This window comes from Ambystoma mexicanum, chromosome 12 (genome assembly GCF_040938575.1).
Source record: "Ambystoma mexicanum isolate Mex_15411 chromosome 12, UKY_AmexF1_1, whole genome shotgun sequence".
Lineage (NCBI taxonomy): Eukaryota > Metazoa > Chordata > Amphibia > Caudata > Ambystomatidae > Ambystoma > Ambystoma mexicanum.
The window spans coordinates 466,493,279-466,505,475 of record NC_090936.1 but is presented as its reverse complement, the minus strand read 5'-3'; the positions used below and the strand labels follow the sequence as shown (position 1 = coordinate 466,505,475).

The 12,197-nt window shown below is 46.3% G+C and overlaps 1 protein-coding gene across 5 annotated transcripts in view; it reads right to left on the bottom strand.

Annotated features, from left to right (window-relative positions):
* Positions 1-12,197, bottom strand: part of HIPK2 (homeodomain interacting protein kinase 2) — a 668,258-nt gene that overhangs the window by 15,917 nt on the left and 640,144 nt on the right. For all 5 annotated transcript variants that reach the window (XM_069628730.1, XM_069628733.1, XM_069628732.1 and 2 more), the window contains exon 16: positions 1-12,197. This exon is cut by the window's left edge and continues 15,917 nt beyond it. In XM_069628730.1, coding sequence (XP_069484831.1) covers positions 11,751-12,197 — 447 coding nt within the window. In that variant the 3' untranslated portion in view covers positions 1-11,750.

The window sequence follows — 12,197 nt, the reverse complement described above, 5'->3', positions numbered from 1 at the left end:
CAAGGGATGCTGTGTATAGGCAGCACAGATATGCAAGCGAAGTAGTAGTTAAGTACTGCAGAATCCAGAGGTGCAAAGGAAGCGGTGTTTAAGTAGCAGAGAAGCCAGAGCTGTGAGTGAATCCATCTCTAAGTATCACGGACACCAACAGGTGTAGGGAAGACATGCTTAAGTAGTAAAGATGCTGGGGGAAGCAGTGTTTAAGCCAGAGGTGTGAGGGAAGCTGTGCTTTAGTGATACATAGGCTGCAGCTGCAAGGGGAACCATGTATAGGTATTACAGAAGCTGTAGGTGTAAGGGAAGCTGTGTCTAAGTAGTAGAGAAGCTAGCAAAGTAGGGGGAACTGCATTTAAGAGTCACGGAAGCCAGGAGAGCAAGGGAAGAAGTGCTGAAGCAGCAGAGATGCCATGCGTTTGAGGGTAGCTATCGCTATCTAGCACAGAAGCCAATAGGGTTAGGAAAGAAGTGCTTAAGCAGGAAAGATGCCAGAGATGCAAGGAAAGCTGCATTGAATTAGCACAGGAGCCAAGGGTACAAAAGGGAGCGATCTCCAAGTTGCACAGAAGTAATAGAGAAGCCAGAGGTGTGAGGGGAACTGTGCTTTAGTAATACAGAAGCCACAGACGGGAAGGTTCTGTATTTATTCATTACAGAAGCCAGGGGTGTGAGGGGGACTGTGCTTTAGTAATGCAGAAGCCACAGACGGGAAGGTTCTGTATTTATTCATTACAGAAGCCAGAGGTGTGAGGGGGACTGTGCTTTAGTAATGCAGAAGCCACAGACGGGAAGGTTCTGTATTTATTCATTACAGAAGCCAGAGGTGTGAGGGGAACTGTGCTTTAGTAATACAGAAGCCACAGATGGGAAGGTTCTGTATTGATTTAGTACAGAAGCCAGAGGTGTGAGGAGAGCTGTGTGGTACAGAACCCACAGATGGGAGGTGCGGCGGGTTTTAGTATTACATGAGCTAGAGGTGCAAGGCAATCTATTTAATTATCAGAGAGGCTAGGAGGTGCGGGGGCAGCCATGCCTTCATTGCAGATAAGGCAGACGTGTGAAGGAATCTGGGTTTAAGCATTACAGGAGCCAGAGCTGCAATGGAAGCTGTGCTTAGTTCAGAAGTAAAGAGGCAGTAGTAGAGAAGCACGAGGTGTGAGGAAATCTGTGTTTTAGTAGCACAGAAGCCAAATGCGGGAGGGGAGCTGCGTTTCCATAGCACAGCAGCCAGAAATATGGGGAAGCTATGACTATGTAGAACAGACCCCAAAGGTGCTAGGGATGCAACACCTAAGTGGTTATGGTCCTACATTGTGACAAAAGCAGTGTTTAAGCAGTTCTAGAAGTGTACCAAAAACAAGTAGCAGGACTGTGGCCTCGTGGGGCATGAGGTAGGTGGGAGCAGAGTGCAACTCAAGCCTAAAGGTTAGGGCTAGAGCAGGTTTACATGCAAGTGGGTGAATAGGGCAACACAAGGCAGCCCCCTGTATTGTTTCTTTATTGTTTGTTCTCTCAGTCAGATGTAACTTTAATTTCACCTCTTCTCGCTCATCTTAACTCCGCTGGAACACCTACACGAAAGGAAGCTGCCTCAACAGGGGGCTGGAAACTAGGAACACGTGCAGTGTCATGAATGGAATTCGGTAGCTAATTCCAGAGCCTGGTCCAATGTCTGAAAGTCTGATCTCATTGATCTCATCTGGTGCGACAGAGGCGTACGGATGAGTAGTCTATGATCCTCCATAAAGCAAAGGTTCGATCTTGGCCTATACTGTGTGATGCTATCCTTGAGTTAGGCGCGAGCTGCTCTGCGGCCATGCATTGGAAGATGATGCAGTGAACTGTAAGCTGAATTCTCTATTGCAGTCCACAGGGGATTCTTACAAGGGGCTTGATCACTATGCCTTTGTCCAGAAGCCAATCAATTTTGAGCCACCTGGTACCTGCTCAGACTTTTAATTGAAGTACACACAGAGGAGGAGTGCACTGCAATACACCGAAGCAACTAGTCGTGAGCCTCCTTCTATAACTCCGCTCGTGTCCAGTGGCATGAAGGAACACACCCCACATAGCCACCTGATATTAAAGTAGCATCCCTTATGAATTTGATTTGAATTGATATTGTATTTCTATCGCGCTCATAAGAAAGTATTTCAGAGCGCGAGGCCTGGTCCCTTATCAATTTAGGTCTCTGCATTTACCGTGACATAATGTGGTAGGTTTTCCAAAAATAAAGAGGAGATGGGGTGTGAGGCGAGGTCCCTTCTTAGTGTTAGCACGACTTCCCCCTTTAACCCCTGTTTAAGATGAAGAGAGCTAGAGCCCTTTCCGGCCGATACGTTACTGTATGGGCAAACCGATTTCAGTTGAGCTGTAACTGACGTAGGGTGGTAGCATGAAGAGGTATGCTACAACTTAAAAAAAGGATGATTCCGGAATGGTGAAAATGGTTGTAAAAATTGGAGGAACTATTAACAGTAAAAATAAACGTATGGGACCTCCGGCTCCCGATAGTTCACGCTCACTCCGAAGTCTATAGGCCTCATTACAAGGTGGGCGGTAAGGGATTACCAGTACCGGTAATCCCTTACCGCCCTATTAAGAGTTCCATTTGCGGGTCCACCCTTAACGCCTGGTTTTACCAGGTGTTAAGGACGGGACCCGCAAAGGGACTTTGGTGCTAATAACGGTACCACAATTTGCGGTACCGTTATTAGCGCCTTCCCCATTCCCATTGAGCCCTATGGGGGCTCAAATGGGAATGGGGAAGGGCCCTGGTGAATGGGGAATTACCACCCCCGCCAACCTTGGAATGGGGCGGTAATAGCTCCATTCACCAGGGCGGAGCCGGTAAGGATTTGGAGGCAGCCATGGCGCTAATGGCGCCATGGTTACCTCCAAACTCCTAATGAGGCCCTATGTTTAAGCAATATAGAGGCTAAAGGTGCATGGTCAGCTGTATTTAAGCATTACAGAAGCCCTCGGTGTGAGGAAAGCTGGGTTTAATAGCACTCACGCCAGCAGTGTGAGGATAGCTGGGTTTAATAGCACTCACGCCAGAGGTGTGAGGATAGCTGGGTTTAATAGCACTCACGCCAGATGTGTGAGGATAGCTGGGTTTAATAGCACTCACGCCAGAGGTGTGAGGATAGCTGGGTTTGAGTAGTACAGATGCTGGAGACTAGAGGGACGCCATTTGGTAGTTCTCTGAGAGAAGCTGTTTAATTATTACAGAAGCTGTTTAATTAGTACTGTTTGTGCTTGGGAGCCATGCTAAAATAGTAGAAAAAGGCACAGGCGTGAGCAGATCTGTGTTTAAATGGTACAGATGCCAGCGGTGTGAGGGAACTAGACCAGCTTCTTTTAAGCAGCACGAGCACCAGAGATTCGAGGAATGCCTTGCCTGTTTTTCTTAGGTCTTTCTAGCTGGGCCTTGGTCAGCTATACGTCAAGGCGGCCGCTTGCCAGACTGTCACCTTAAAGCCTGGCAGGTTGTGTCCTCTCATAGTGTTGTCTTAAATATTCTTTGTTTACAGCAAGAAAAGGTTTGTCAAATGTTCAAGCTCAAGACTTTGATGACGTCAATGTCTATCTAGCCTGCTTATGTCCCAGTCTACTGCCGATACACCGATCCTACATGGCCTCCTGCGTTACTAACACTTTTCCTCTAAAAAAGGCTCCCCAGGCTTTTCCAGCTGTGTATGCATTGCTTTTCCTTCCAGCGCTTCTGCTCTGAGACTGTTTCATGCAGTCACATTGATTTCTGTAGAAAGAATGTATTCGACTGTGCCTTTTGAGCAATGCTACCGCCTCCCTGCTCTTCAGCCTATCCCAGCTCAAAATCTATAATAATTAATTCCAGGGATATTATTGTTCTTTAAACTGCTGATACCTTTAAGAATGCTCAGGGCTCTCTCATGGACCCCATGACCTCCGGCCTTCAGTGGACACAGGTTTAAATGCTTGATTCTCTCTACTAAGAACTTTTAGTGAAAATGATGCAGTATTTTGAAATCCCATCTCGGAAAAGGTGCATCTAGAATTGGATATGATATGATAGGTTATTTATAATGCGGTTAATAGCCAGAGGGTTCTAAGCGTGGACCTAGGCATCGAACCCGTGTTGCTCCATGTCGTCTTGTTTCCAAGGCGACAACGTTGCCCCTGGGCTATCCTCCCGAGATAGGATGCAGCAGATGTTGTCTTGGTAGTGATGTCACTCCATGATATCTGCTAATTTATTTCTTCACTTTCAACTGAATCAACCAAACAAGTGAATGCCTAGAATCTAGAAATATGTTTATTTTATGTATTTATTCATGAGCTTTTCATTGTCGATCAGTGTTGCCTTGCGGAAGCTTCAAAGTGCTTTTTCACCTTAAAAAAAGATACGGTTAAGCAAAGGTGGAGCACGCCAATGTTCTGCGTTATGATTGGCTGAGTGGAAGTAGAGGGTAGATAGAGGATTGGTGATGGACTTGGCTATGACAGTTGTCGAGTTAACAGGGCCAGCTGAAAAGTGCTGCTAGATTTACGATAGTGCTGTTATGTGACGAGATAGAGGCTTTCCCGGCCATCTGCTCCTGCTATCCAAGGACATTTGACAGCTCAGATGGAATGCTGAGGTCAGTATGCCCCCGCATCTCCAGTGGTCGAGTGACAACCCCCGGTCCCTTACTTATTTTATTGGCGTTTTAAATGGCATTGACGCGGGCATAGTCACATTGCAGCCCCTTTAAGGCGAAGGGGAGAGACAGCTGATATTTTAAGACTTTGCAAACATTCAGAACATAGCTTGACCGCCGCTGCCCCGCTCTACCTTGGACAGGGGATTCACCTTTTTAGCCCACAGATTTTCTTCTTTCTAGAGGTGTTCTTTTCAGAAAAGGAATCCTTATTTTGGCTCTTGCTCTTTACATTCCTGACTGATGGTTTTGAATATAGCGTCAGTCTGGAAGTCTGATGTCAGTGAAGTCGCAGCAAAAAGTACCCTTCAAGTTACAAGTGATTGGAAGCCGTGAATTGTACTAGAGCAATGCACCGACAAAGTGTACCAACTAAAGACAGCCGTGAAGACTGGAAGGGAGACATACCAGAGCAATCTAGAAGAGAAATGTGGCAGAGAAAAGTGGCAGAGAACAACATCCCTGAAAGGGATCAGCCAAAGGAAGCAGGGAAGGCTGCGAGAGATAGGTGGCAGAGACAAGTGGCAGTTAAAAACAGCACTGAAAGGCAGTGAAAATTGCCATTGTATAGTGGCAGAGAAAGGTGCAGAGAAAAGCGGCAGTGAAAGACAGCACTGAAAGGCATCAGTGTAAAGTAGCAATGAAGGTGACATAGAAAAATTGCAGCTAAAAGTGGCGGTGAAAAAACGCACTGGAAAGTATCATAGAAAGGTAGCATTGACAGGTGGCAGAGAGAGGATAGTGAACAATGGCTGTGAAAGATTACAGTGAGAGGGATCAATAAAGGTCGTCAGTGAAAGGTTGTCGAAGGAGACATCAATGAAATGTATTATTAACAGATGGCAGGAAAATGTAGCAATGACATTTTACAGGAATATATGTAATTGAAAAACCTGCTAATGGGAATACTGGAAGTAAACAGTAAAAGGGAAGAGAGAGAGGAACAAATAAAAGGTTGGAGAGAAAGATATCAGAGAACAGTCTCTGAGAAAGGCAGAAGTTGAAGGGTCCAGTGAACGGTCACAGGGAAAGGTAGCAAAGAAAAGCAGTGAAAAGTGGAAGTAAAAACTATGACCAAGGGATTGGCCAATGCCCTGGTAAAAAGCTGGTCAGTATTTAACATCTAACTTGATATGTGTCAATATAATTTGGAGATTATTTGGAAGGGTGTGTGGAAATCATTGAATTAATATTTTATTTTTTGATTTTTTTGCTTACAGAGCAGCCCAAAGCTTTACAAAAGGATTGTGCCAGAGTTGGGCTTGGCATTTTATACAGTAATGCAGTATTGTTGGTCAAGGGGGAGAGGGATTTGTATTCGTCTGGCAGGTATTGTTGAAAGAGCCACGTTCTTAGTCTGCTGTGGAACTGGAGGAAGGTAAGGGCATTTCGAGCCTCTACCGGGATTGAGTTCCAGATGGCCGAGTACATTATATCGGGGCGGAAGCTTGTCGGTCATCCACCACCCTTCTACACAGACAAGAATATAGAATTTAAAACTGGATAACATAGTTCAACATGGATTGTAGAATGGCAAAGGCTAAGCCTCACAGACAAGTTAGGCATGAAAATATGCTCACCAAAAAAAGCAAGAGTAGGTGTTTGCTGTCCCCATCAGTTTGTATTTCAAGGGTGACATGTAGTTCTTCTACTCTGACCTATGCCCAAGAATAACTGACTGATTGCTCCTTGTTTATGTTTACAGGACCACATACCAAATTCTGAGACTACATAGCCCTTTGGCATTAGCCTTCTTATGTTTGAGTTGGTCGGATTAGTACCGATAATTGGGGAATATATCGATAAAATGTGGTCTAAAGCAGGGATCTGTGTCATTCTTGGTTGTGTTTAGATTGTATTAACTTGGCCTTCCGCGAGAACTCTAGATCTTTTGCACCGAAGGTACAAGGGATCGCCGTACATTTTCTACCATACGCGGATGACACAATTATTACGGGCTAGGCCTGCAGTGAAGCTTACAGAGAGTAGATAGAAATTGCTGCTCTAAAAATTTGCATGAATGTAAATTAGGCTTTGAATTTATATAAAAACAGGTGACAAAAGGATTAATTTTCCATTAAGGTCTCACCTGAAAAGAGACTTAAGCCAAGTCTGAAGCATATATATTTGGGCTCATTGTGAGTTTGGTCGTATCTCGGCGGCAACACCACAGAGATACCACCAAATGGTATTACCATTACCGCCACTTGGTACAGTGGTAGTGCCACTGGCGGTATTACCTCTGGCAGTAAAAGCGCAGGATTATCAGTCACGGTTTGGTAGTGTAAGTCCTCATTTTATGCATCCTCATTTTATGTAGTCCATAGGTCTCGAATGGGATTTTTGGCGAAATTACCTGCGGTGGAATTACCGAATGGGTCAAGCTGGAGGTAGATCCTCCACTTTACCTCCAGAAATCGGCGGTACTACCACCCGGTAATTCTGCCAAACTTATAGTTTGGCAGTGTTGGAAAGATTGAGGTAATGGAATTATTTCCACTTTGATCCTGCACCGCCAAATTCGTAATGAAGCCCATTGTGATCTGCTTGGTTCGGAGCACCTTTGCTAAGAGGATTAGTGGTTACATGACTGAGCCAGTGCTAGAGGCTTAAGCCATGAAATGTAGCCTGTCTGTCCTATTTGGTTCCGGCATTTGCGGCGCAAGCAGCCTGACCGTTTTTCGGAATCCTCGAAAGATGCTATTTGGAGAGGCCTACTCCATGCTAGCAGGTAATGGATGTGAACTTGGAAACATGAGCTGAAAATATAGAATGTTACTGAGTGTCTGTGATTTTGCCTGCTGATTGCCAATGCCTACAACTGATTCACTAGCTATTCAATGTTGGAAAATGGGAGTTTAATTCTGCTGTCACCTGGCCAACTGGTGGGAAGATGAACACTGGCAGGTCGAAGGCTATACAATTTGGTCTTCAAGAATATTTTCTGTGTTTCAATAGAAAGAATGATTTAAAAATAATCAATGATTATATATAGTTCTATGTAGATTTACAAGCCCCCTGCTATCCACTCCATGCAGGAGCTTTATTTGAACATATATGCAAGGGAGATTAAAAGGGAGATTTGCAAGGTGAAGATTGGGATTTTTTTATACCCAAATGTTGAGGGGGGGGGGCTTGAAATAAAATTGCACTTCTGCTATAGGGGCTGCAGCTATAGAGGAACATCTTTGCAAACTCACACTCATGTAATTTTGCCCCACAATATCTGAAACATGGACCCGGGAATATAAATTCACCGTGCCATTTCCTGGCTGGTGATTTCAGGAAGAAATGTTATGCGGTGGGTCGTTTCATGTGGCCATCAGCTACTGCATGAATATTATGATGCCAGCGCTACATTCTAAGTAAGACATTGATGGCTAAATGTAGCTTACCCGGGGTTGAATAAAGATGATTTACTTTTAGCATCCAGAGCCCCTCATGTACATCAACCATGTAGATTATATTCTATGTTATGCTTTGAGAAGGTTACATTTGGCCATAGGGAATAAACTTCACTTGTAAATAAACTAGCAGTGAATGACAACAGTGAAATGTATTAGTGGAAAGTAGCAGTGAAAGGTAGCAGGGCAGGCCAGCAGCAGCAACAGCTGCCTGGGATCGGTGTCGCTCCATAAAAAAGGTAGCAACTAAAAGCGGCAGCACTGCATATATGATATGATATGGAGGGCCTGGAGACAGCTCGCGAGTGGTAGCGGTGCGCGGTATAAATCAACATAGCATAACAGATCCAAATCGATGGAAATCCAGCACTTTACAAAAGTGATCCGTTCATGAATGGATCATGTAAAAGAAGGTCTGAGTTAGCTTTAAGTTCCATGCATTCAATTCTCTGAGATCACTGAACAAGTAAGCAAGATCAAGCCGACTATTATAACCAAATTAAAAAGCAGCCAGGTTGGTCACATTGTGCGAAACATATGACGGAAGCCGGCACATGCAATGACCTTCTATCCTTGAACTATTCTAACCTGCCCACCTGCCCACGAGCTGGGCAATGCACCAGGGATCAGGGGTTTCGTGTGCCACAGAATGAACTATCCAATAGACTCAAAGTGATCTTGCATAACTGGGGAAAAAAACAAAAGCCCTCCAAGTTGTGGATGGAATGATTGAAATGGCGAAGTTGGTGACCATAGAGAGATTGACCTTCTTGTCGAGTGGCCTTGAGTCCTTCTCATAGAGCCTACGGGAGTGGTTATCTCGAATGCTATCACACATGAACAGCACTCCCCAGTGTCCTGTGTGATGGAGAAGCTGGGTGACAAGTAAGTCGTGTGTCGAACCCTTGAGTTAGGTCTTGGTGGCATGCTGAAAGGAAAGAAGAATTTGAGGTTCAGTGGACTCCCCAGTTCAGTCATTACCAAGGTTGTAAGAGTCAAAGTATGTATGCAACTTATGGGCCATGGAATGGATAGGTTAACCCTTTCTTTCAAACACAAAAGTACTACTACTTTGGGAATGTTGCGTTTGGTAAACTGATCCTAAGAGGAGAAATCGGCCTGTTTGCAAAAAATCAATAAATGGTTGGATAGGAAAAAAAGCCAATGGCTAATAAAGTGACGTTTCAGGGTGTCATTGCGCACAAATAGTTTTGGGTGATGTATGGAGCTAAGAGTGAAGCGGCAGTCTCGCCTGCCAGATGTTAGAACATTTCGCATGATTATCTGTTGATGGAGAACTAGGGCCCTGGGTTATTGCCACGGCCTGCTAAGGGTACCCCAAGTCTGACATCAGAGAAAATATGTTGGAGATAATTGAGAAGCATCCCCCTTGCACCCAGTGCTCGACTCTGTGAAGTGAAAATAAAACAGGACCCAACTCGCTGTGACAGCGACACAAGGTACAATGCACCAGAGTCCCCAAGGCCGGGATGTGATCCCTGCAGACAGAAGCCCTTGGCAGTTTTTTCATTATTCATTGAGTGGGGACATTTCTAGCGCGTGGGTACACCGTGCAACCTATGACTGTTTATGAGCCGGCGACGTCAGCTTTTTATACTAATAATGATCCAACTGCTTGTTGAGCGTGCACCACAAACTGAATGGTCGGCTGGTGCCTATAATCACACGTTCCACAATCTGTGCCTGGTGCTGTGGATCCGAAGTGTGGCAGCGCAGTTTCATCGTTATTAATATTACGCTGCATAAGGATTCCACAGTTGTGCAAGATGGGGAACAAGCTGAGCAAAATGGCAGACTGGAACAGTGCCTTTGAAGGAAGCAATCAAGAGATGGAAGGGATCAGAGAGGTAGTGACTGTGTTGGAAGGGCCAGGCAGCGAGAATTGCATGAGCAATGTGTGGTTACGGAAAAGGGGTTCTCTCCCATGCTATTTTTAAGAAGTGGACCTAATTCACCAGATTCAAACTGATGACCTTGGAATCTTCCGAGCATGCACCACCCGACCCCACCGATAACCAAGCATGCGTGCCAGCCACCACCTTGATGCCTAGCTAAGGAATGAAGATATAGATTCGACAGCTTCTTAAAGATCAACGAGCAGGCACTGGGACCATCCCTCAACCTTCTCAATGCCAGGCCCGATCGAAAAAGCTGTATGCCAGCATTGCCGACACCCATTGATAAATCACCCAGTCGCAGTCAACATAACACGGGGAGACTTTTTTCTTCTGCCCAGCCTCAGCTTGTCCACTGTAGAAGCATGCAGGAGAATTCCGAGCCCATGGGCGATGATCTTAAATTCTGTAAGGCACTACACGAGAGGGACGTGTGACCAGGTAAGCAGACACAGGACATCCAAACGCAGCGTCAACACACAAATAAACGTACATCCAGACAGAACGTACCCACGTAGAGAGGATCACAAGGTTACTTGTCAGCGTTACATCACATTTGTTTAGTGTCCTTTTTTCCTTTTGTGCAGCCAACAAGGAGGGGCTACACAATGCTTCCATCGGTGTTCGACTAGATTCATCTGGAGTTCCCGTGTGAGAAAATTGTGCCTCGCGAGACTGTACTGTGGCATTCAAACAGAGGGTGGTTGGGAGAAAGCCATTAGTCTGCTGTAAAACTAAAAGTGTCAGCATTAGATTCTGGAGTCCAGGGGTGTTGCTAGGTCTAGAAAACATCTGGGGCTACGCTAATGCCGAGACTGGCGGGACTCAGGGCTAGCCAGCCTTTTGGTTGTACACCCTGCACTACTATCCGGGGCTACAACCAAAACACCCGGGGCTATGGCCCCCTGACTCCACCCCCCTAGCAACGCCTCTGCTGGAGTCACTCCTCCCTGCCAATAAAACAGGTTACCACTAACACACTGAAATGATGGCACTCATTTGCAGCAGCAGAGGGACAGCACACCACTGCAAAGAGATGACACATGAAGCCAGCATTTCACAACGAAGTGCACAATTTCTTTCCCACAATGTGATCATCAGCAACTGGACTGAATATGTATCGGTGAATGCAGCGTTCGTCCCCCCCCCCCCACCCGGCCCCCTGCACACTCCATCATTGAAAACTAAAATAAGGTAAAGATCTATGGTTACAGTACTAAAGGGGCCACAGCCCCCCGAGAATCTCGATCCATTCCTACGTTCTTGCTTTCCTCTGTAAAACTATTTATTTTCCATTCCTGGTTTTCATTGATTCTTTTCTCTTCCTGCGCGGTGTGCCCGTGAACAGGTGGGCAAAGCCTGGTGAAGGCTAATTGCTCCAACTTCAACTCCGGGGTCCTACGCGTAGAATTATTCATATAAGACCTTCCAGTAGGCCACCCCCCTGGAAAGAAAGGAACATAACGTGGTCTGCGTGTAGTCGGCCCCTCTGGCAAGCGTGGAGCGCAATGTGGGATGGGTGCTTCGGAGAAATCGGATCAGTCTTTGTTGCTTTTTTGTAAAACGTCCACTAGGTCTTCCCGTGCCACCCCTTCCGCGTTTGTTTTCTCTCCTCTCAAGTTCTTGCCTTGCAGGGTTTGCCCGGTCCTCCCTTTTGCCCCACTTCTGGGTCATGTTCTTGGGTGTAAAAAAGCAGTGCCTTGCCTTTCCCCCATTAGTTATGCCCTCGCTCATTGTCTCTTCAGCAATTAGAGGAAAGGATACTGGTTGATCTTAGTGGGGCTCAGTGGGAATCCCGCATAGACGGTTGAAGTTGGAGATGCTCTGATGTAGGTCTGATGGGCAAACTGTGCCTGGTATTGACCTGGATGGATAGTTGGGGATGGCAAAACCCGGTGGGCCATGCTGACGGGCACCTGATGGACGATGCTGGTTGGGTAGGCAGTGTGCCTGGCCGCTCCCTGGGAGGCCACCAGGTGGGCGACGGTCCCAGTAGAGCCTAGAGCAGCAGGGGCGGTGTAAGTGTAGAGGTGGGGCTGGCTGGGGAGATGTGCTGTGGCCAGGTGAGGGTGGACAGCACCGTGGCTGGGGCTGCTGTGTGGAAAAGAGTATGGTGCTTGAGCGATGGTTGGGGCGATGTAGGCCTGCTGCCGCCGGGGATTCACAGTGCGTTCTGCAGAGAGGTGTGGCGGCGC